At 39.0% G+C, this 22370-nt stretch overlaps 3 protein-coding genes across 3 annotated transcripts in view; all 3 read left to right on the top strand.

Annotated features, from left to right (window-relative positions):
- LOC124642688 (talin-2-like) overlaps positions 1–22370 on the top strand; it is a 103256-nt gene that overhangs the window by 6278 nt on the left and 74608 nt on the right. The window contains exons 7-17 of the mRNA XM_047181288.1: positions 15509–15590; positions 16164–16332; positions 17296–17471; positions 18569–18724; positions 19108–19199; positions 19424–19509; positions 19929–20028; positions 20446–20523; positions 21012–21133; positions 21678–21782; positions 22235–22357. Coding sequence (XP_047037244.1) covers positions 15509–15590; positions 16164–16332; positions 17296–17471; positions 18569–18724; positions 19108–19199; positions 19424–19509; positions 19929–20028; positions 20446–20523; positions 21012–21133; positions 21678–21782; positions 22235–22357 — 1289 coding nt within the window. The remainder of the gene's footprint in view (positions 1–15508; positions 15591–16163; positions 16333–17295; positions 17472–18568; positions 18725–19107; positions 19200–19423; positions 19510–19928; positions 20029–20445; positions 20524–21011; positions 21134–21677; positions 21783–22234; positions 22358–22370) is intronic.
- Positions 1917–3908, top strand: LOC124642667. Its single transcript, XM_047181256.1, has 2 exons — positions 1917–2247; positions 2554–3908. Exons 1-2 carry the CDS (start codon positions 2049–2051, stop codon positions 3150–3152), a joined length of 798 nt encoding a protein of 265 aa, XP_047037212.1. The 5' UTR covers positions 1917–2048; the 3' UTR covers positions 3153–3908.
- On the top strand, positions 4159–15001 carry LOC124642669. Its single transcript, XM_047181258.1, has 3 exons — positions 4159–4492; positions 5106–5643; positions 14810–15001. Exons 1-2 carry the CDS (start codon positions 4339–4341, stop codon positions 5630–5632), a joined length of 681 nt encoding a protein of 226 aa, XP_047037214.1. The 5' UTR covers positions 4159–4338; the 3' UTR covers positions 5633–5643; positions 14810–15001.

Genomic DNA, 22370 nt, shown 5'->3' with positions numbered 1-22370 from the left:
ATTTCAGGCCTATTGGCTGCAATAGTCCTGTCAGTGATGATAGATCGATCCCAGTACAACGTGATATGGTCCTTTTCGAGAACTGGGTCTGGCGCATACCTGTAGTACGGTACCTCAAGATCTACAAGTTTGTATTGCAGAGCAAGCTGCTGGTGGATGATCTTGGCCACTTGGTTATGCCTGTGCAAATATTCACCGTAAGCCAAGCGAGAACAACCAGATATAATATGTCTGATAGACTCACCCGGATGGTGACATGCCCGACATATGTCAACCGTCCCATCTTTCATAATATACCTCCGGTAGATATTCGTCAGGATAACTTCGTCCATAATTGCACATACAAACCCTTCAGTTTCTCCAAATAGGTCACCGAAGCGTAGCCAAGCTACGGACGCATTGAAGTCTACATCGGGGCCATGAAGAGCCCCGAAGAAGCGTCCGTGTAGGTGTTTGCTCTGCCATACCCCCTTGCGATCATGGGTAGTTAGTACCACCATATTAGAGATATTATTAACGGCTGTTTTCGTTCTAATTAAAAGAAGACACTAAGTAAATACAATTTAAGTAATAAAAATGGATCCTTTGCCTGCTAACCCATTTATGTCCATTAAAACAATAATTTTATCTTGTTCACGGACGGACGTTTCCCCCTGCCAAAAAAAAAAGTGAAAACGGCAACCTTGCCATTAACCTACACAGGTGAGAAGTGAGAACATACCTACGTACCTTATTGTTATTATTATCTACGGAAGTTCCTGCGTGCAAAAGTGCAAACCCAACTTGCACCTGTAACTTTTAACGAATAAATTTTGAAGCTCAGATCAAAGAATTTTGAAGTAAGTACCTACACAGAGATCATTTTTCATAGGAACTCTCGTAAGTGTTATAAGTAATTCAAATCTTCCATTCACCTTTAGGTAGGTAAGTATGTTCCTAGTACCTAAGTTATGAAAGGCAACAACAATACAACTAAATACCGGTGCGAAATGAATGAGAGCAGTCGTTATCGTGCTATACAAGTACGTTGTGCCGACCCCGACACGACGCGACGCGTCGGGACCGGTCGTGTAGTCGGTAGTAGTGGGCTTACATGCCGGTCGCATTTGGCGGAACAAAAATATGAATAATAAAAAAATGTATTCGTCATGCTTATTAAAAAGATTTACTACGAAAAAATATTTAAACTATATTTTGAGATGAATTCAGAGTATTTTTTTTTGCTCGCTGCATCAGTAAAGCCAAATGTTGGATTTAAATGATTGAGAGAAGTGAAGGTGTGTCTTGTTTAAATACCCATTCTTGGTAGTAATAAAAAAACATATACTCTTGAGATGTTAAAAATTGAAATTGAATTAAAAGTGTTTCAAAAACTACCTACTATAGTTCAGTAAGTCATCCGTTGACCACATGCATGACGTAGAAACATTGTTACCTATTTCATTTGTACAATATTAATATGTATTTGCATTCTAGGTATGTAGGTAAGTATTTATATTTAGCGTCTCTGCTTTCAAAACAGGAAACCTCAATAACTTAGGGTTAAGGTCATGTACCAATTCCTTATTATTTATCAAAATGTATGACGAAGTATTGCTATAACTTTTGTCCACCGTGTCCGTAAATAAACAACAAGAAAATCCCCCTTTTTTATGTCATTTTTCATTCATTGTATGCAAAATAACAAAATACCTTACTATATACTGAGTGATCGCCAACGGTTTCAATAATAATGACGACTCTTCAGGAAAATGAATTGCCAATAGGAAAAATAACGTCTAAAAATATTTATTGAAGTGCTAAAAGTGTAGCTATAATGACAAAACCAAATAATAATATGTTTTTTATATATTTTTTTATTTAATACTTATTTAAAAATATGTTACAAAATTAATACAACAATTTATTATTGTATTAACATAACATTAATTTAAAAAAAACACCACGCAAATATACCACTACCGAAATTATTATCTAAACTCAGTATAAACCGGCCTCAAAACTGTGCAAGCGAGAGGCTCCGACTACGATCGCCAAGCGACGCTCCGATGCGCGAGTTCCCGACGCTCGCTAGCCAACAATACACGTGCCTATCAAACAAAATGTTCCACGAACGACAAGATATCAAACTAATCCGCTTAGTTAAAGAACAACCAATATTGTACGATGTTAATCATTCAAAATATATGGACTTTAATACCAGGGAAGTCGCGTGGCAGAAGATAGGAGACGAGCTACAGAAGTCCGGTGAGTATTATTTAGAATTCACGATCCGATGCTTTACTATGTGTTCTTGTGAAGTAAGAGAATCGTGTGAGTTTGTGTGCGAGTTTTGTGTGTGTTCGTATTTGTCACAATAGTATTTTTTTTAATAAAATTAGTTTGTAAATTAGATTTTGTGATTAATTAGTATTTTTTTTAATGAAGAAATAAATACCACGTGTTATTAAAGTTAGCTTAATTGTGTTACGCATGTGTTTTTTATAGAATTTAAATTCGTTTCGTAATAGGTATATTTCCATTTTCTTACTACATCAATAATTTTAATTTCAGGCAGTGATTGCAAAATACGTTGGGTAAACATAAGAGATGTGCACAGACGTATTTTAAAGAAGAATTTATCCGACCCCGTCCACCCGCCGCGCAGGTACAAATATGACAATGAAATGGTATTCATGAAGCCGTTTTATAAAGACGTGGTGATTCTATCCATGGATGATGATGATGATGATGATGATGATGAACAGTCAGACGACTGGCAGAAGTCGATCACTGAGATAGCCGGGGTTGGAGCTGGACCTGAAGATGATGAGGACGAAGACTTGGAGACAGTTCCTAAAAAGAAAGCTAAAGCAGCAAAACCAAGGTCCAAGAAGAAAAAAGAAGTTAATCAATCAGCGTTTGAAGAAGTTAATCAGACAATGCCGAGTTTCAGTGAGGCTCAGCCGTCAGAACTCGACCCTGCAGACCCTGTTGATGCGTTTTTGTTAAGCATTGGTTCGACATTAAAAACTTTTTCGCCGTATCATTTGAATGTAGCTAAAAGTAAGATATTTGCGGTCGTACAAGATCATGATTTGCAGCAAATAGTTGAGAAGAGACAAGGGAACTCTGAAAAAGTGACTACGAGTGATGCTTTGTTTGATCAATAAATGAAGATGTTAATGTGTTTTATAAACGTGTGAGATTACTGAGGTTGACGTTATTAGTTAAGCAAACGACTCTAAACTGTTGTGTGTTAAAATAAGTCTAAGCTTAAGATACTCAGTATTTTAAACCGACTCTAAAAAAGGGAGGTTTTCGGCTGTTTTATTTTTTTAATAATTTCATACGTTATTGTGTTTCCATTTTTTGAATTGAATTTGTCTCTTTCTTTGTATTTCGTGTTCTTGGATTGAAAATGATAATTCATATTTAACATTGTTTTTTCTTTGTAAACTATTTTTTTTAATCTAAAACACTACTTGGTTATCATATACGCGGATAACTGTCGAGTTTCCATAGTAGTATCGAGTCGTGAGCGTCGGTCGATAACTCACACACACAGCGGCAGCGTCGCGTGGCCTCCTCGGAACATCCGCACACTATGCGACACGAGACGACTGGCTGCCGATTTTTTTGTCGCAATCAAATGTTTTTGTCATATAATTTTTGTTTTGTAAAAAACATAATCTTTCTTGACGCGAACTACCTATATTTACAATCTAAAAATGATACTTAGTATTTCATATCATAAAGGATTCCATTTTTGTTGTAGGTAGTATGTTTCAGGTAAATAATTATGTAATGGTATGTTTTTCGTTATGGTCTGTATTTTGATTAAGGTAAATGATTGTGATGCGAATGGTGTTTGTTGATTCAAGTAAAATAAGAGATTATTTTTCTTTAAAATAAAGATTTGACATTTTTTTGTGAGTTTTATTGAAAAATTGTCTGATATCAAAACAGTTTTCGACCTTATTATTCTGATAACGCGATTTATTCACGTAAGTAAAGCAAGTATACCGTCATACTTTAAAAAAGATGCGTAAACAACATATCGGTACTAAATTAATACAACATGAACTTAAAATTATTAAGTTTTTTTTTTTTGTTATCAACGAACATAATCTGATTACGATAATCACGATAACCTAAATAACCAAATCTGACCTACAAACAAAAACTCGAAAATGCTTATACCTACATATTATCAACAGTAAAAAAGTCTGGCTACTAACAATCGTACAATGCGCGGCCCACCTTAGCAACCGGTTGCGACAACGGGCACGAGACGTGACGCGCGCGCGACGTTGCCGCTCCGTGCAGTCGCCACGAGAACGCCCCGCGAACGACACGATGCCGCTCCCTTTTAACAAAAACCTAGATATAAAACTAGTAAAATTAGTCAAAGAAAACTCCATTTTGTATAACACAAGACATTCTAAATATCTAGACTTTGATGCGAGGGAAGTCGTTTGGCAAAAGATCGGGGATTCACTCGGCAGGCCAGGTAAGTTCTTTGTGTTTTTTTGTGGTTCCTTATGTCGTTAGCAATAGAGTCGAGTTTTGTGTAGCACATTGAAAGTTGGCGGTCGAGTAGTGTGGATTATAAGTAGGTTAGTATTGGGTTATCTGTGTGAATGTAAAGTGCATAGAGTCGGATTATAGAGTGCTAGTGTTTAGATATTGTCGCGCGCTTCTTTTTGTAAGGGGCAGAGCAGAGATTTTGCAGTTGTTTTCCTTCCCTGTTTTGTTAAATGTTTTTTTTTTTTAATGAATGTAGTAGGTAACTAAGTAGCATTTCTACTAGCATATTATTGAGCGCAGTTAATATGCTCATGCGATTAATTTATATGATTATAATTTAAAGAAAATATTTAATACGAAGACTTCACAATTTACCCTGTCTTTTAGGGTTTCTTGGTAAATTTCTTAAAACAAAATTTAGGCATTTTATCGCTGGATTCTTTGCGTAGTACATTATTAACTAAGTAGGTATAAGCTGTCTAAATAAACAAATTGGCTTAAGAAATAAGCGAATCAGGATAAAAAATATAATTTTATAAGTTCTTTACTTATGTATTTAATTGCAAAATCATAAAACAAATCATTAAAATTTCCAGCTCTCGTCTGCAAATCGCGATGGATCAACATACGAGACATGATGCGACGCAAAATCCGGGACCGCCTGCGCAACCCTAACGCACACAGCTACAAATACAAGTACGAGGATGAGCTCGGCTTCATGATACCCTACTTCAAGGAATCAGCAGGCGCCCCACCAGCTTCCGAAGAATACACCGAGTTCTTAGAAGACGAAGCCTGCGAAGTCGAAATGCCAGCTGAAGTCTTTGTAGACGAAACCCTGGATTTCGAAGAACCTAGAGAAACGAAACCCATATTTAGGAAACGTCAGGAAGAAGCGAATACTTCTAGAGAGTTCTCAGAATCCATGTTCCAGGAATTGAGTCCTACTGATCCTTTGGACGTGTTTTTGTTAACTATAGGGTCGACCTTAAGGAAGTTTAGTCCGTATTACTTGAACCAGGCGAAGAGTAAGATATTCCAGGTGGTGCAAGACTATGAGCTGCAGCAGATTGTCAATAAAGATGACCAGGCTCCGGGCAGCAGTGATACCACTAGATTATAAGACTAAGCTAGATTATAAAACTGGCTAAACAGCAACAATCTAAAAATTAACATACAAAAAACAAAGATAATGCATTTTTTCCAAAGACTTCGCATCAATGACTTGAACATCAACTATAATAACCAAAATGTGGAGAGAGTAGAGCTTACAAAATTCCTAGGCATTTTAATTGACAGTCAGCTAACGTGGAAGCCGCAGGCTGAAGCAATCTGTAAAACACTCAGCGCATCTGCATATGCACTTTATAATCTTAAGAAAAAAGTCAATACCAAAACAGTATTACTAGCATACCATGGTCTTGTTGTTTCTAAATTGAGATTTGGTATAATATTTTGGGGCAATTGTACCGAAAAGGAAAGTATCTTCAAAGCTCAAAAACGCTGTATACGAGCTATTTTTGGTTTGAAAGTTACTGACAGCTGTGTTCCATATTTCAAAAAATATAATTTGTTGACCTTTCCTTGCCTTTACATTCTTGAAATTGCTCTTTTTGTTAAAGTTAATAGAAGCTTATTTTTAAGTTTATCGGAAAGCAGACACAGAGACGTAAATTTACGATCTCAATACCAAAATTTATTACGCACTGGAGGATATAAGACTGCTTTGTTTGGGAAAAGTGCTTTTGGCATGGCACCAGCTATTTTTAACCACATCCCAAATAGTATTAAACAAGAACCAGTAACAATCTTCAAAAAAAAACTAACTACACTTCTCTTGAATAAATGCTACTACTCTGTATCTGACTTTCTAGCTGACACTTTTTAGTTGTATAAGCATTAAGTATGTGTAATGATGAATTGCATCATATCAAATGTTTGCATGCCAAAATGGTAGAATGTACTAGGATGCTTCAACATTTTCTGTAAACACCTTATTGTAAATACCTACATTCTGAGCAAATAAATGAATATTATTATTATTATAAATGTATGTCTCTTCCAGACCTCGGGACTATAGAGTCCCGGATTTTTGGGAGGCGAACATGGGGCCGAAGCCAACACGCTGAAGCCCTTTTGAGACAACTTTAATGAAATGGTGACACAAAACCGACGATTATCCCTGTATACACTATAGAAATGTACCCAAGGACAATCCCCGGTTCTGTGCTAAACTATTGCTAACTATAGATGAAAACTACTTAGGCTATTGTGATGGGATGCTAATGGACTAGGAATGGGGAAACTACGGGAGCTATGGCACCTGCCGATGACAATGTATTAAATACATGTTAAAATGGCAGGTGGAGACTCGCCAACTCACTTACTGGGCCCCCGGGAATCTGTCACTGAAAAGCAACAAGAGGGCAACAGGGACATGAGCGGCTGAGAAGGGTGAGGATACCTCGGCGGACTTTAAACGCAGATCACGCGCTCCCTGTGGGTCCAGCATCACCGGCCCACTCGCCACTTACCACGAGGCACCTACCCTCCGAGCAGGACTAACCTTGCTCTAGCGACTCCACTCTGACCGGCCGATGAAGGCAAGCCAAGAGGCGGGAGACCTATCCCCCGTCATGCTTCACTCCGGCAAGCCGGAGGTGGGGGACAGTATACTCTCCCTGGAACACTCGGATATATAGCCCCGCGGGGTCGCTACTCCCCGTCATCCGCCTCAGATGCCCTGCGGGGCTTATTATTATTATTATTTTGTTTTTCAAATTTAATTTGCTCAGGTTTATTGAAACCTGGTATTTGTAGTATCTTACGGGCCTAAGCCAAAGTGAGATACTAATTTATTGATGTGATAATTTGAGATGATGAATTTGGTACTGCACTGAAATTATTGTCCAGATCTAGCTGTAGAAATTTTCTTACTATACGACATGTGTTTAGTATAGCTGCTTTTTGTAATGTGAGGTAAGTAAATTTAGATAGATTGAGGGCATTCAGGCTATTGAAAATTTGTTTTGGGATGACGCCTGTAGTTGAAATAACTATTGGGACTATTGTTACGCGGTTCATTTTCCAGACTCTAGTTATTTCTTCTTGTAGTTCTGTGTATTTCCTGATTTTCTCTGTAATCGTTTTTTGTATGTTGTTTGTATTTGGTACTGCTATATCTATTATGTATGTGTGTTTACTTTGCTTATCTATAAGTGTTATATCGGGTCTATTATTGTATATGGTGTGATCTGTGATGATAGTGCGGTCGTAGTACATCTTATATCGCTGATTCTCTAAAACCGATTTTGGTGAATATTTATAATATGGTGCGTATGGTTCTTGCGTGAGTTTGTGTTTGTCTGCTAGTTTTTGGTGTATGATATTGACGAGTTGGTTGTGTCTGTGTGTGTAATCGTTTTGTGTAAGTGTGCTACATGCTCCTGTGATATGTTGAATGGTCTCCGGCTTACTGTGACATTTTCTGCATAGGTCGTTTCTCATCGTGCTATCTCTGATTATATATTTCCTATAGTTTTTCGTATTGATAACCTGGTCTTGTATCGCCAGCATAAATCCCTCGGTTTCTGGGAACAATCCACTTAATTCTAACCATTTATTAGAAGCATCTTTATCTATGAATATCTGCTGTAGATCGTTCGGGTGCCTACCGTGTAGTTCTTTTTGCTTCCATTTTCTGTGTATGTCTTCTATATGTTGTGTTTTATTTTCTGTTTCTATGTTATCGTCGTTGCTTAAATTTAGTGGTGTGTATTGTTCATCTAAATCGCTTATAGCTTTGTGTAATGTACTATTGTTTTGTTTCCGTCTGAAGAATTGCTTAAGATTTATAATTTGTCGTTTGTGAAGATAGCTTATTTCAATTAACCCTCTCCCTCCATCTTTTCTAGATAAAATGACTCTTTCTATTGCAGACTTAGGATGGTGGTATCTATGTTGTGTTAGTATGGTTCTGGTTTTCACTTCTAGAGCATGCAGTTCCGTTTTTGTCCATTTAATTACACCGAATGAGTAAGTTAAAATAGGAATCGCGTATGTATTTATGGATTTGAATAAATGTTTACTAGCTAACCTCATTTTGCATAGGGAATGAACTCTACTATAGTATTCTTTTTTTAATTTTTCTTTAATAGTTTTATGTTCTAAAAGTCGCGCTTGGTTATAACCTAAGTATTTGTATAATTCATCATCTTTCATAGCTTCTATTACTTCTTCTGTATTAGTTAAATAATTTCCTTCTACAATCCTACCTTTTTCTATATTTAGTTTACGGCATTTGTCTAGCCCAAAATCCATTCCAATGTCTTTAGAAAATGTTGTTGTTTTATATAATAAACTATTTAAATCTGCGCTTTTGTTGGCATATAATTTTAAGTCATCCATATATAATAAATGTGTCAGTTGGTGTACTTGTAATCTATTTATTAAATTCTTGACCGTTATTTGAAGCTTACTAGTTTGAGATAGGCACCTACGTGTTTTCCGCTTTTATCTCCGTCCTTTTCTACCCCATATCTTGCATCTCTCTCGCACACCGACCAGTTTCACTCCCCACCAGGCAGGAGGCGACGAGTGTTCTCGGCGGCCACAGTTCGTCATTGGCGTCTTGTTTTCCGCCCGAGAAGGTTGTCTAACCAACCGCTGTAGTATTTCGTTGAAAAATAAACTCAGTGCTCTCGCAGAACACAGGTGAGTTTATAATATTTTATACAATTTGTTAACGGTTTTACCGTTCGATATTCGATTTTGCGAAATCAAGTGTTAATATTTTGTACATCTACCCCTTTTTTGTCACGAGTTTCTTCCGTGTACTTTTTTTTCAGTAATTTGTTTTCAGAATGAGTGACTTATAAAGCAAATACAGATGCGGTAAATAATAAAGCTACCACAGCCCGTGCACGTGACTATGGAAAAGAAAGCAAGCCCGAAGTTCCTAAGGCACCTGTGGCCCTAGTTCAATCCTGCAAGGCGTTCAACGGTTTGACAAAAAAGAATGGTGTGAGGTGCGGTCCAACCAGCATCTCCTTAGTTCGGACTGATCACTACCGCACTTGAAGAGGGCTGATGGTGTCAAGAAAGCTTTTCGGCCTTGAAAGACTTGGTACGCTCCCCTCGGACTACCAGTAAGTCTGTTAGCCACCTCCCATGGGGGTCGGCTCATTATCACGGCGTGTGATGGTTTTCGGCCTTGAAAGACTTGGTACGCTCCCCTCGGACTGCCAGTAAGTCTGTTAGCCACCCCCCGTAGGGGTCGGCTCATTATCTCGGCGTGTGATGCTTTTCGGCCTTGAAAGACTTGGTACGCTCCCCTCGGACTGCCAGTAAGTCTGTTAGCCACCCCCCGTAGGGGTCGGCTCATTATCTCGGCGTGTGATGCTTTTCGGCCTTGAAAGACTTGGTACGCTCCGCCTAGGACTGCCAGTAAGTATGTTAGCCACCCCCCACAGGGGTTGGCTCATTTTCACGGACCCGCGCAGGGTACCAATCTTGCATGTTGCGAGACGCAGCATCATTACAAAGTGGGGACCAGTAAGTATACTAGCCACCCCCCACAGGGGTCGTTTCATTATCACGGACCCGCGCAGGGTACCAATCTTGCATTTTGCGAGTCGCAGCATCATTACAAAGCAGGGACCAGTAAGTATACTAGCCACCCCCCGCAGGGGTCGGCTCATTATCACGGACCCTCGCAGGGTACCAATCATGCATGTTGCGGGTCGTACCATCATTGCAATCTACCCTCGCAGGGTGGCTTTTTGGATCGACTTTCGAAGAGTCGCCATTATAACCTTCCCTCGAAGGGAAATGGTAATCACACTCACGCTGAATGGCGTGTGACGCAAAACTCTAAAAGCTCCCTTGGGATATCACGAGTAAATTACAATAGGAACCATGTCCAACAGAGGAAACAGAAAGCGTCCAGGACCGCAGGCGGACTTTGATGCGTCCAACAAGGCACGTAAGTTATGATTTTCCAGGCGGGTTGCCTAACATTATATCAAGACCAATGGAAAGAAATGGGAGCTCCGCCTTTCTTGTCAAAAATAATAACTGGGTATCGCATACCATTGGCCAAGAGCCACCTTTGATAGATAATGCCAGATTTGACCAGAGAGTCCAAAGAGATGGATGTCGTCATATCCCAAATGATAAAACAAAAAGTTCTATTGATAGCTGCAAATCCTGCCAGCTTTCTTTCTAATATGTTTCTTGTGCCCAAAAGGCGACGGAAAGAACCGTCCAATACTCAATCTCAAGGTTCTCAACAAGTTCATAATTACGGAACCCTTCAGTTTAATAAATGTTTTTCGGGTGCTAGAGTTTCTTCAGAAAGACGAATGGCTGTGCAAGTGGATCTCGCCCAGGCTTACTTCTACCTTCCGGTAGCCGGAGGTCACAGACATGTTCTTCGACTAGTATACAGAAGAGGACTGCTTCAGATTACGTGCCTACCATTTGGCTTAAGCACGGCACCCAAGACCTTCGCCACAGTGACCAATTTGGGTGGCTCAAACTTTGAAAACTCAAGGGTTACTTATAATTGTGTATCTCGATTTTCTGGTGGCTCACCAAGATATATTTGCCTACTTTGGGATCATTTGCACCACGTTTTGGATGGCAAGTGAATAAATCGCAAGCATTATCAACAAGATAATGACAAAACGCACTACGTGACAAACAGCACGACAAACTTAGAAGACCTGCATAGCTTGATAGGACTTTTAAACTTCGCAAGTTTTCGTTGTTCCATACGGCAGACTGCATTACCGGGCTCTCCTCACTTTCCTCAATGCAGTGTTGAACAGCAATCTATACCTACCCTATTCATGGAACCGTGAGCCAAACGGTGAACAAACCATAAAAAGGGTTCTTATAAGTCACGATTGAAGTAATGATCATATTTTATAAAAATAACTACGAAAGTAATATACTGACAACATTAGAAATGATATTTTAGAACGATGTCTGTGGAACTTATGCAATCTTTTCAAACTTATTTGAAATCAAATATGTATAATAAAGGCCGTAAATTATTTTCTTAATTTTAATGAAATATGTAGTAAATCGTTTACATGTAAAATGAACCTAGAAGTCTTGACTGTCATACATAGAACCCTACTTAATTGAAGACCACGATACTAAGAACATTTTACATAAAAATGTGACGTTTTTGTCATCGGTCGGGTTATACCCACCATTTTGAAAAAGTGTCATTCTTTGGTTACATTGTGGGCTCACGGCTCGGTGAATGGAGTATAGCAATGTTGAACCTACCAGCAGATGCCTTAGCAGATCTAAAGTGGTGGCTGGTCAGCTGCCACCAAACCTTGGATATTCATTCGCCACTTCCCTGTCACCTTATAACCACGGACGCCTCCGATGTAGGATGGGGGCACAACTGAACGGAACTCCCGTAATGGGTTCATGGAACGAGAGAGAAAAAGGCTTTCACTGCGATCTGAAAGAGATGCTTGCAGTATTAACTGGAAAATCACGGCAAGTTGCTAAAGAGATCAACAGCCATTTTTCAATGCAAAAATGGGACTGTGGTGTCATATCTAAGAAATCAAGGTGGCACCCGATCAAGGAGCCTACCGAACTTGACGTACAGAGTATTCAGTTATCTTGAGCTGTATCAAATCTATCACGTCGTGAATCATATACCAGCCCTATTCAACAGTCAGGCAGACCATCTCTCCCGACACAAACCTCCACCGGAGTGGCATCTTGTATCAGCAGTGGACCTACTTGCCTCGAAGCGAGCCCAGGGACACATAGTTGTGTACTACGTGCCCCTAGATCTGAAGGACCCGAAAGCGGGGTTCCACGATGCCTTTTTCTCAAGTTTTGACTTACCCGCTAGCATGGGTATTACCGCCACCTTACCTTATACCGTAGGTCCTCAGTCATCTCAATTCAGGAACGGGAGTTAATCTCATAGTAGTTCCTTCGGTGGCACCAGGTATTTTGGCGAGCAGATTTGAAGTCCCGATCATTAGCAGTACCCTACACACTGATGAACCTTGAGCAGAAACCGATAGACACAGCAACGGGGATACCCCCTGCCAAGGTCAGGGAAATGGGGGGGGGGAGGGACAAGGAGTCTCTCCGACTGAAGTCTTCTTCAATCCACACGCAACACTTATCAATCAGCTTGGAGTCGATGGTTAAATTGGGGCGAAAAGTATGAAATTGGATCCTATGAATCCTTGAATCCCTATTTGGACCTATACTTACCCAATTTTTAGCAGACTTACACATAGTAAATAAACTAACATACAATACTATTTTATTACACAAGTCAGTTATAGCTACACTATGCAATGCAGAAACCACTGGAGAGCTAGGTTCACACGTTCTAGTCGGACACAATTTAAAATCAATAGCGCTGAGCAAACCTGTTCCCCGGGAAGCCGTCCATCTGGAATAATGACCAATTGGTATAATAACCTACTTAAGTGCAGTAAACGTAGACGAGAATAATCCATTTGCAACTTCCAGGCACACTGCTGCTCTTTCTTTTGCTAGCTTGTTTCGGAAAGGCGAGTCCATGATCTTTCCTTGCTTGCAATAGACCCAGAACATTTCAAAAACAACAAAGATAATTTAATCTTATGGCCAGTCTTTGGCTCTAAGACCGACAGTTCTAGTCATAGGCAGTCGGGTTGTTGTTTGATGGATAATCAGGAAAATATAAATCTAAGTCCAGTGTATTGGGTCAGAAAGACTAAAGCCTTGTTAGAAGATAGACGGACATCGGCTAATTCCTTAAATTTATTTATATCCGTTAGAGGCCAACCAAAGGCAGGCACCCGAACGATGATGCGGGTGGATTAAGACATTGTTAAAAGAGGCAGGAATAACTACAACCCCAGGAAGCTTCCACTCGGCGGTAGCGTCAAAATCTGTGTTGACAATATACTTTTGGACGATATATTAGCAAAGGGTAATTGGCGATCAGGCAATACATTTGCCCATTTTTACAGAAGGGAAAGATACCCACTAAATAGAAGTAGCAAGTTATCTCGATTATTTAATTAATCCAGCTGATTAATGTCTATATTTTTGTTACTATTGTTATTAAGAAGTATCGCAATGTTTTTGTTAATTACTATTAGAAAATGAAATCAATTTTGCTTTTGTTCTTGCATCTCTCTTTTAATTTTTATTACTCATCCTTCGAGCCCATTTCCCAACTATGTTGGGGTCGGCTTCCAGTCTAACAGGATGTAGCTGAGTACCAGTACCAGTTAACTTTGATTACATTAGTATTCCAGGACGCAATACACATACTTACATGTGATTACTCGTGTACCTAAGTACCTATTTACATACACAATTTCATTGTGCTTTTGCTCACATTGGCGTCCACTTCCACCAGGCGATAACAAACACGTCTCAAACTAGTAAGCTTCAAATAACGGTCAAGAATTTAATAGCAGCGTTTTACCTGAAATAAAACGCATATTAAATACTTACCTTATTTGAAGCTTACATTTTAATTTCTGCCTGGTGTTTTCGACTCAATGACGAACTGTGGCCGCCGAGAACACTCGTCGCCTCCTGCCTGGTGGGGAGTGAAACTGGTCGGTGTGCGAGAGAGATGCAAGATATGGGGTAGAAAAGGACGGAGATAAAAGCGGAAAACACGTAGGTGCCTATCTCAAACTAGTAAGCTTCAAATAAGGTAAGTATTTAATATGCGTTTTATTTCAGGTAAAACGCTGCTATTTTAATATCAAAACCTAATTTGGATTCAATTAATAACCTTGAGAGTGGATTGAGGGCCAGACAAAACCATAAGGGACTTAAGGAGTCACCTTGGAATATGCCTTTTTTTATTGCTATTTCGTCTATAATTATGTTTGTGGTATTTGTTTGTAATTTAAGCGTAGTTCTCCAGGTTTGCATGGTAGTCTTAAGAAAATTTATTATAGTTGGGTGAATTTTATAGATTTTTAATACTTCTAGTAACCATGAATGCGGGACACTATCGAACGCCTTTTTATAATCTATGTAAGCTATGTATATGTTTTTCTTGGATCTTTGGGCGTGTTTTAATATGGTGGAATCTATAATTAATTGTTCTTTACAGCCCATATGCCCGCGCCTACAGCCTTTTTGTTCTTCAGTTAAAATGTTATTTTTTTCAGTGTGTGATATGATTTTATTAGTTAAACATGACGTTATAATTTTATATAGAGTTGGGAGACAAGTAATTGGTCTATATTGTGAGGGATCTTCGGTTCGGCTCGATTTTGGGATCATGTATATTATTATAAATAGATTAAGACCAAGTTCACCGATCATAAGCGTTCGTTTTTCTTGAAACAATTGTTAACTTTGAAATATAAACTTTAAAATTAAGCAAAGACGTTTGTTTTAAGAAAACTGATATTTATGTTTTCAGTGAACTTGAGCAAGTGTTGTATTAAGTTAGGAAATAAAGATTTTTTTTAGTATTTGGTTTTTGGGTTTTATTTGAACCTTAGTTATAAGTTATGAGGATAAAAGGTAAGTAGGTCATGTTGCAATTGACCCAAGCATAAAGGTTGAGCTATGAACGTACATACATGTAGGTAGGTTCGTACGTTTCTAGCAATATGGATCGATTCTATTGTCTATCACAAATTCACGACATTGATTTTGTTATGGATGGTGTTCCTAGAGTTTATCTGTTTCGTTTTAGTTTACTCACATTAATTAATTTTTTTCTTTTATTTATTTTCTTATTCTATTTTAATTTACCTTATGTCTTAAAAATAGAGGCAACCCTCTTATCGAGTACCGTACGAATCCTTTGAGTAAAATTCCCTAAATATGTATAAATACTCGTCTGTTTCTCGTTACCGTTTTAAAATAAAATTTATTTTCTATCTCCTTACTGCTACGTAAAATAAATCAACAGACAGAACAAACATTCATTTAAATTTTCATCTACAATTTAAATCAATATTTTTTTAATCACTTTCAGCGGTCCAGTTCGCGGGCATCCAGTGTCAAGTGCAGTTGGGAGACTATCAGGAAGGAAAACATAAGCCTGGATTCATTGAGAAGTATTTATTTATTTCAAATTATAAACTTAACATCTTTAGGTCCAAGTTGACCGAGTTTTCTAGTTCAATTTTCAAAGTAAACGGTTGTTTTGAGAAAAAATGACATTTATGTTGTCGATGATCTCAGGCCTTCGCTACTAATATAAATGAGATAATGTTGGTTACGCTTTCACGCTATAACGGCTAACCGATTAAGGATACGCAGACGAAAGTTTGCAGTTGCCGGAGGGAGTTTGCAGACGAAATCTACTTTCTTATAAACCTTGTTTGTATCAGTGCCGTAAAAAGCGCGATACGGACGCACGCTTGCAAATTATTGCGGTGACACTAAGCATAGGCGTAGTTCATTACTTGGGAATAAAGATAACATCCTTTTAAGTATTAATAGACCTTTGAAAGCGTATTTGTGTGAATGTGTGACGATATGCTTGAATTAAGGATCTAGTTAATGTAATGATCGGAAACAAATTATTGTTTACCTTTAGTTATGATCCTACTCAAATGGAGAACCTACCTATAGTTTATACACCTAAGTCATTCCTTTTCTATATCTAACTTCCTCCTAACCCTCAGCCTAGAAGAATACCTACCAGCTCAGTACTCGAACGCGTGGAGCATAGAGAAGAAGATTTTCAAGGAGTTCGCGCTGCACCAGGGCAAGACGCCGCTGGAGGCCAAGTTCCTCTACATCAAGACTGCACGGGCCATGCCTACTTACGGAGTCACCTTCTTTTTGGTTAAGGTGGGGTTTTAACTTTCATATTTTCGTATTATTTCGCTAAAATCGTGGTGGCCTATTGGGTAAAGAGCCAACCTCTCGAGTAGGGCGTGGGTTCGACTCCAGGCCAGGCAAGTACCAATGCAACTTTTCTAAGTTTGTATGTACTTTCTAAGTATATCTTGGACACCAATGGCTGATAAAAGGTGAGGGAAAACATCTTGAGGAAACCTGGACTCTAAAGTCTGAAATCAAGCAAGCGTGGTGATTAATGCTCAATCCTTCTCGGTGTGAGAGGGGGCTGCAGCCCAGCAGTGGGACGATAAAAAGGCTGTAACAGTAGGTAAGAGTGGGTAAAGAGCCAATCTGTCGAGTAGGGCGTGGGTTCGAGTCCAGGTCAGGCAAGTACCAATACCTACCAGCTCAGTACTCCAACGCGTGGAGCAAGGAGAAGAAGATCTTCAAAGAGTTCACGCTGCACCAGGGCAAGACGCCGCTGGAGGCCAAGTTCCTCTACATCAAGACTGCCAGGGCTATGCCTACTTATGGAGTCACCTTCTTTTTGGTTAAGGTGGGGCTTTAAATGATTTTTATAACTTTTGATCTGTACAATAGACCTCTATAGTTGTGAGACTGACTCATTTTTATAGTAGACACTACTGTGCATGTGATTTTGGGTAAGATTCCAGCGTCGCGTCGAGTCGAAATCACGTTGTAAGTTCTCAAAGTAGTCCGGAGTTTGGAATTATTGTGACTGTACCTACAGAAACAGCTGTGGTACTACAAAGAATATATCTTACATAATTTTTAATTCTACTATGCCAGCACTTAGCGATATTACTTTCAGTACATCTTATGCATTGAATTAGACCACTTTGTCCAGTTTGAACTGGTACCTATATGCTATCATGCACTTTTACAAGACCTTCAATAATCTTTCTAGTAACATTCTTCGGCATTTACACTCTCTCTTATCTATCTACCCAGGAAAAACAAAAAGACAAGAAGAAGCTTGTCCCCCGCCTCCTGGGCATCAACGCTGAAGCCATCTTGCGTCTCGACGAGGTCACCAAGGAGATCCTGCAGCAGTGGCCGCTGACACACGTGAAAACCTACCACGCTGGGAAGTCGCAGACTTTCACGCTTAACTTCGGGGATTACAGGTCTGGACCACTATGTATTTGTATGATATCAGTGGTAAAAGGAGTGAGCCGTTAAAATATAATTTTTGAAATCTTTCTCTGGGTCGCCAACAATCAGAGGGTATTGAAAAAGTTTTGTGTGGATATAATTATATTTTCCCTTACTTTACAATTTTTTTATATTATGCAAATCTTTATTTATATTATGCACACTTCTTTATTTATTTCAATCGTTCCTGATAAGCGTCGCTACACACTTCAAACTTTTGAGTCATTCTGTACGTACTTATCAATAGTTTGCCTCTGGTTTGATTGGGTTTACACATCAGTAAAGATAAGTAGCGGTGCGCATATGTGCACATTATAGCGATCAGGTATCCGGCAGGCATCAGACCTATTCAAAATTTTGATTTGATTTACGATTACCTTCAAATAGACTGTCAGCCAACCATCGGGTTTACTGTCATTTGCACAAAGCTCCATTAAAGTTAAAACTTCATTAAATCTATTTTTTTTTTTTATTATTTTCATTTCAGACAGAGTCCATACATTATAGTTCGGCCATTCAGAGAATGCGTTCCTGACACGTCGCGATTGAACTGACTGAATTATAACATTCATTGATTATTGATATAATAATGTTGTTTTAATGCTCCTCAATTGTTAAAACGGTAAACAACCAGCAAAAATATTTTTATCGTAACTGCAACGCCATTGCAAAGTTACGTCGTCAGTTCAATCGCGACGTGTCAGGAACGCATTCTCTGAATGGCCGAACTATAATAAAATATTAACACAAAACAATTATTAACACATACATAAACAATAATTAACACAAAAATTAACAATACATCATACTGGATCAGGAACACCTGACATGCTGTTTTGTCCAGTACTCCATGAAAGAGCTGTCAGCGTCCATTCTCCCCGCAATGAGTTGCAGGAAATTGTTGGGGCTGCCCCGCAAGCGGCGCATCAGCGACGCAATTTTATTCTTCTATTGCCGACTCTTTCTTGGTCAATAAGATAAAAAGTGTCTTTAACTTTAATGAGGTTTGTGCCACTGGCGGTAAATCTGCATATTACGCTCTCTAACTTCTGAAACTTTTTACCTATAGTGACAAGGAGTACAGCGTGAAGACGCAGCACTGCCACCGCATCCGCGACATCCTGGAGGGCTACATCGACATCATCCGGCGCCGCATGCTGGCGCCGCCCGCGCACCACGTCGGCACGAGCATGGCAGTGTTACACGATAACGTGCACACGGGCAAGTTAGTACCAGAAACTAGCTTTCTTCAGTAAATAAACCCACGAGGGTAACAATAAGGTAACAACTAATGGCCGCTGGTAGCAAGTAGGTAGCAACTAATGGCAGCTGGTAGCAAGTAGGTAGCAATTAACTAATGGCAACTGGTAACAAGTAGGTAGCAACTATCTTTATGTATTTTTAGAGATAATAGACGGAGTGACAGTCGTTCTGATACACACGTAGTTCCTGAGAGTAGCGCGAATAGATTAAATATATGTGTGTGAAACACCCATGTTTTACGAATTCGAATGTATTCTAAAGAATCATTAGTTGCCAATGTTTGGGAAACTTCTCGAGTCTCCAGAAATCTTTAGAACGACACAGTAATTCATTATTTATTTCCAGGGGTAACATAATCGAGCTCGTGTCGAACAACCCCAGCAAGATCGTGACGGAGTCCTTCGTGGGACCCAATAAGATCATGCCCTTCGATCAAGGTACTGTTAACAATAAAGTACATACGCCCATGTTCTGTGACAACAAAAAGTTTGGCGACAAGTACCTAGGTATAAAATACGCAGCTTTTCCTCATGTACTGGTTTACTTTCAAAACTTGCTCAAAAAATTTTTTTTATTTCTGTCATCGTGATAAGAGAACCAGACAAAATAATTAGGCATTTTCTCTGCTTTATATGTTTTTCACTTTGTATGTTTGTCCCAGGCTCGGCCGCGCACTCGGGCGCTCAGCTGACTACCATACAGCAGATAGTTGTCACTGACCATCTCAAGAACCAACAGTATGCTATTGTAAGTATTCATTCTCAACTCAAAACAATCTTTCAACCTGTATTAAGTTAGAAGTAAGTAGTAGTGTTTGTAGTAAGCATTTAGAGCCTTATTATTTTACCTAGATAAACTATTATACTATACTCTATGTAGGTACAAACAGGGTGTTTGAAAAAGTCGTATAGCTAAAGAGGGGTTAAATACCTCTCATTAATAAATAAATGGTTCCTTATATATATTTAAAACTGCCAGAAACACTCATAAATAAGAAATTAATTTGTATTTCATTAAAGGATATACTTAATTTAAATGGTTGATCATGGTTTCTTTTTGTAACTTTCTATAATACATATATTCAAATAATGGCAATGATAATTGTATTTTTTGGATAAAAGGCTTCTGTTTCGCAATTGTGCATGCATCCTTATTTGTAACTACAGAAGGGTGAGTTCCCAATGCGCGGCGACATGTCCCCCGACTGCGTCGCGGCGCTCAACAAGATGAACGCCAACTCCGTCAACATCGTCGGACTACTCACAGGTATGGTGGACAGAACATAAAGATTAACTTCTTTTTTTCTGGCTGAGCGGTCTAATTTACTAGAATTATTGCTTGTCCATGTTGTACATTACATAAGGTAACAATAGAACACCACATGAAGGTGGGCACTCCCTTATATACTATTATAAATATAATGGGAGGCTATAAATTTCTTTTCACTTCAAAATTAAATGCTTGAGTTAGTTAACTATGTATGTTTGTCCGAAATTATCTTACGTTTGACAGAACCGATTTTGATGCTGCATGATGATGGTTTTTATCAGCATAGTATTTACCAGACTTATTTTTTTCAAGTGTTTTTATGTATTATTTTTAGATGTTGACGTCAGTTTAACTAACTATATAAACTAATAAATTAATGTCGTAATTTTTATATATCTACTGTTTTTCGAGCAGATCCCACAGATTCCAATGTGAAGGAAGCGCAAAAGATCGTTCAGATCATGCACGAAGAACTACCAGTTGTAGAGAAAGGTAAGTCTAACATGATACCTACATTTGTTTTTCATTACCTTTAAAAGAAATACAGTGGCTAGAATAGAACCATTTTCAGTTGTTAAATTGCCGATTTGATCAAAGGGTGGCAAGTTTACAGCAGTATTATTTTATTAGCGTTAAATAGTGCAACTCAAACTTACAATTTATAAAACACTAGCCGTTTTCCCGCAGTTTCACCCGCGTCCCGTGGGAGCTACTACCCGCACCGGGACAAAATATAACCTATGTTACTTGCAGATAAGATAGCTTTCTAATGGTGAAAGAATATTTAAAATCGATCCAGTACTTTTTGAGTTTATCCATTACAACCAACCAAATAAACAAACAAACAAAGTTTTCCTCTTTATAATATTAGTATAGATTTTTGAAATAAGGCTGTTTTTTTGACAACATAAAATGTAAAATTTTCAACGGACCTTGTAAACAAGAAAAAATAATAAAAATATTTTTTAAATAAATATTAGGTGTAAAAGATACGGCAGACAAACAGACAGTCGATGAGATGCAGAAGAAGATGCTGGACGACCTTCAGGACTTGAACAGCTACCTCAACAAGCTGTCAGACACCTGCAAGCCTGAATTATTGGTAAGTTATACTTACTATTACAGTCTTATTAATAAACAAGATTTTTTAAAGGTTTAAACTTGGAATAACTTTACACCATGGTTATTAGCAAGAAGGACACCATAAGTGGAAAAATAAATTCTCGATATTGTACCATATGACAATGTACATAAACAACAAATTTTGAGAATTTATCTTGTAAATGAAATAAAAAAAGTATGTTCTATATCTTTCCTAAGGCCCGGTTTCACTGAATACCGTTAAAGTGTCAGTTAGTTATCTGAAAGTTACTGCAATCTGCCCGATAAAGGCTGCTTTTATTTCTGCCAGATATTGCCATTCGAGACTTGTGAAATAAAACGGTAAAGTTTATGTGTCAGATGAGTTCCTGACAATAGGGTATCCAGATACTTTAAATAACTGGTGATACTGGCCATGCAAGTAATTCATACATTAAATCAGAAATCCAAGATTTTTCACATGAAAATTTCTAATAACACATTTCAAGAATTTCTCATGTTCAAGCTTTTTTGATACCTAACCTAAACATTGTGTTTATACCCAGCATTCGGGCGAGGCAAAGAATGCAGCAGAGAACATTGCCGACGTGACGACCCAGATGTTCCTCTCCATCGACCCCAAGAGTAGAAGACGAAGCGAACTGCTCAGGGTAAGTGCTAGAATACTGTAACACCTGTCTTGATACTCAGGTACTGTGTTTTGGAGGGTACGGCAAACTTTAGGTTCCGGCTGTCATTGAACATCTTTGGCAGTCGTTATGGCATTGGGTAGTCAGAAGGTCTGACAATCCGTCTACTTAAAGCCACTTGTCGACTGCGCGCTGCAAACCACCGAACTAACGCTCGGGTGGCGGCCTCCAAGACAATAGGTACCAAAACGCAGAATTACGGCGGGCGAACATGGCTGGCGCGGCAGCCGCGTGCTGTCCATACGCGGCTTAAGAAGGGGTATTGGGTTGCTCGGGTAACTGGGTTGAGGAGGACATCTGGTCAGACTAGAAGTCGAACCCAACATAGTTGGGAAAAGGCTCAGCAGATGACTTTGACTTTAATTTTTGCTATTTATTAAGGCACAAAATTAACTATAATTTACGTGGTACAGCGTTCCCGGCGTCGCATCAAGGCGGGCGAGGTGCGCGAGAACACGGTGCGGCGCGAGTCCTTCGTGGCCGCCGCCACCACCGCCCTGCATGCCGTCGACACTGCTGCAGCACTGCTCAAGGAGGTATGTGTCTTCC

Source organism: Helicoverpa zea, chromosome 25, assembly GCF_022581195.2.
Source record: "Helicoverpa zea isolate HzStark_Cry1AcR chromosome 25, ilHelZeax1.1, whole genome shotgun sequence".
NCBI classification, from domain to species: Eukaryota; Metazoa; Arthropoda; class Insecta; order Lepidoptera; family Noctuidae; genus Helicoverpa; species Helicoverpa zea.
This window is presented reverse-complemented; position numbering and strand designations above follow the sequence as displayed.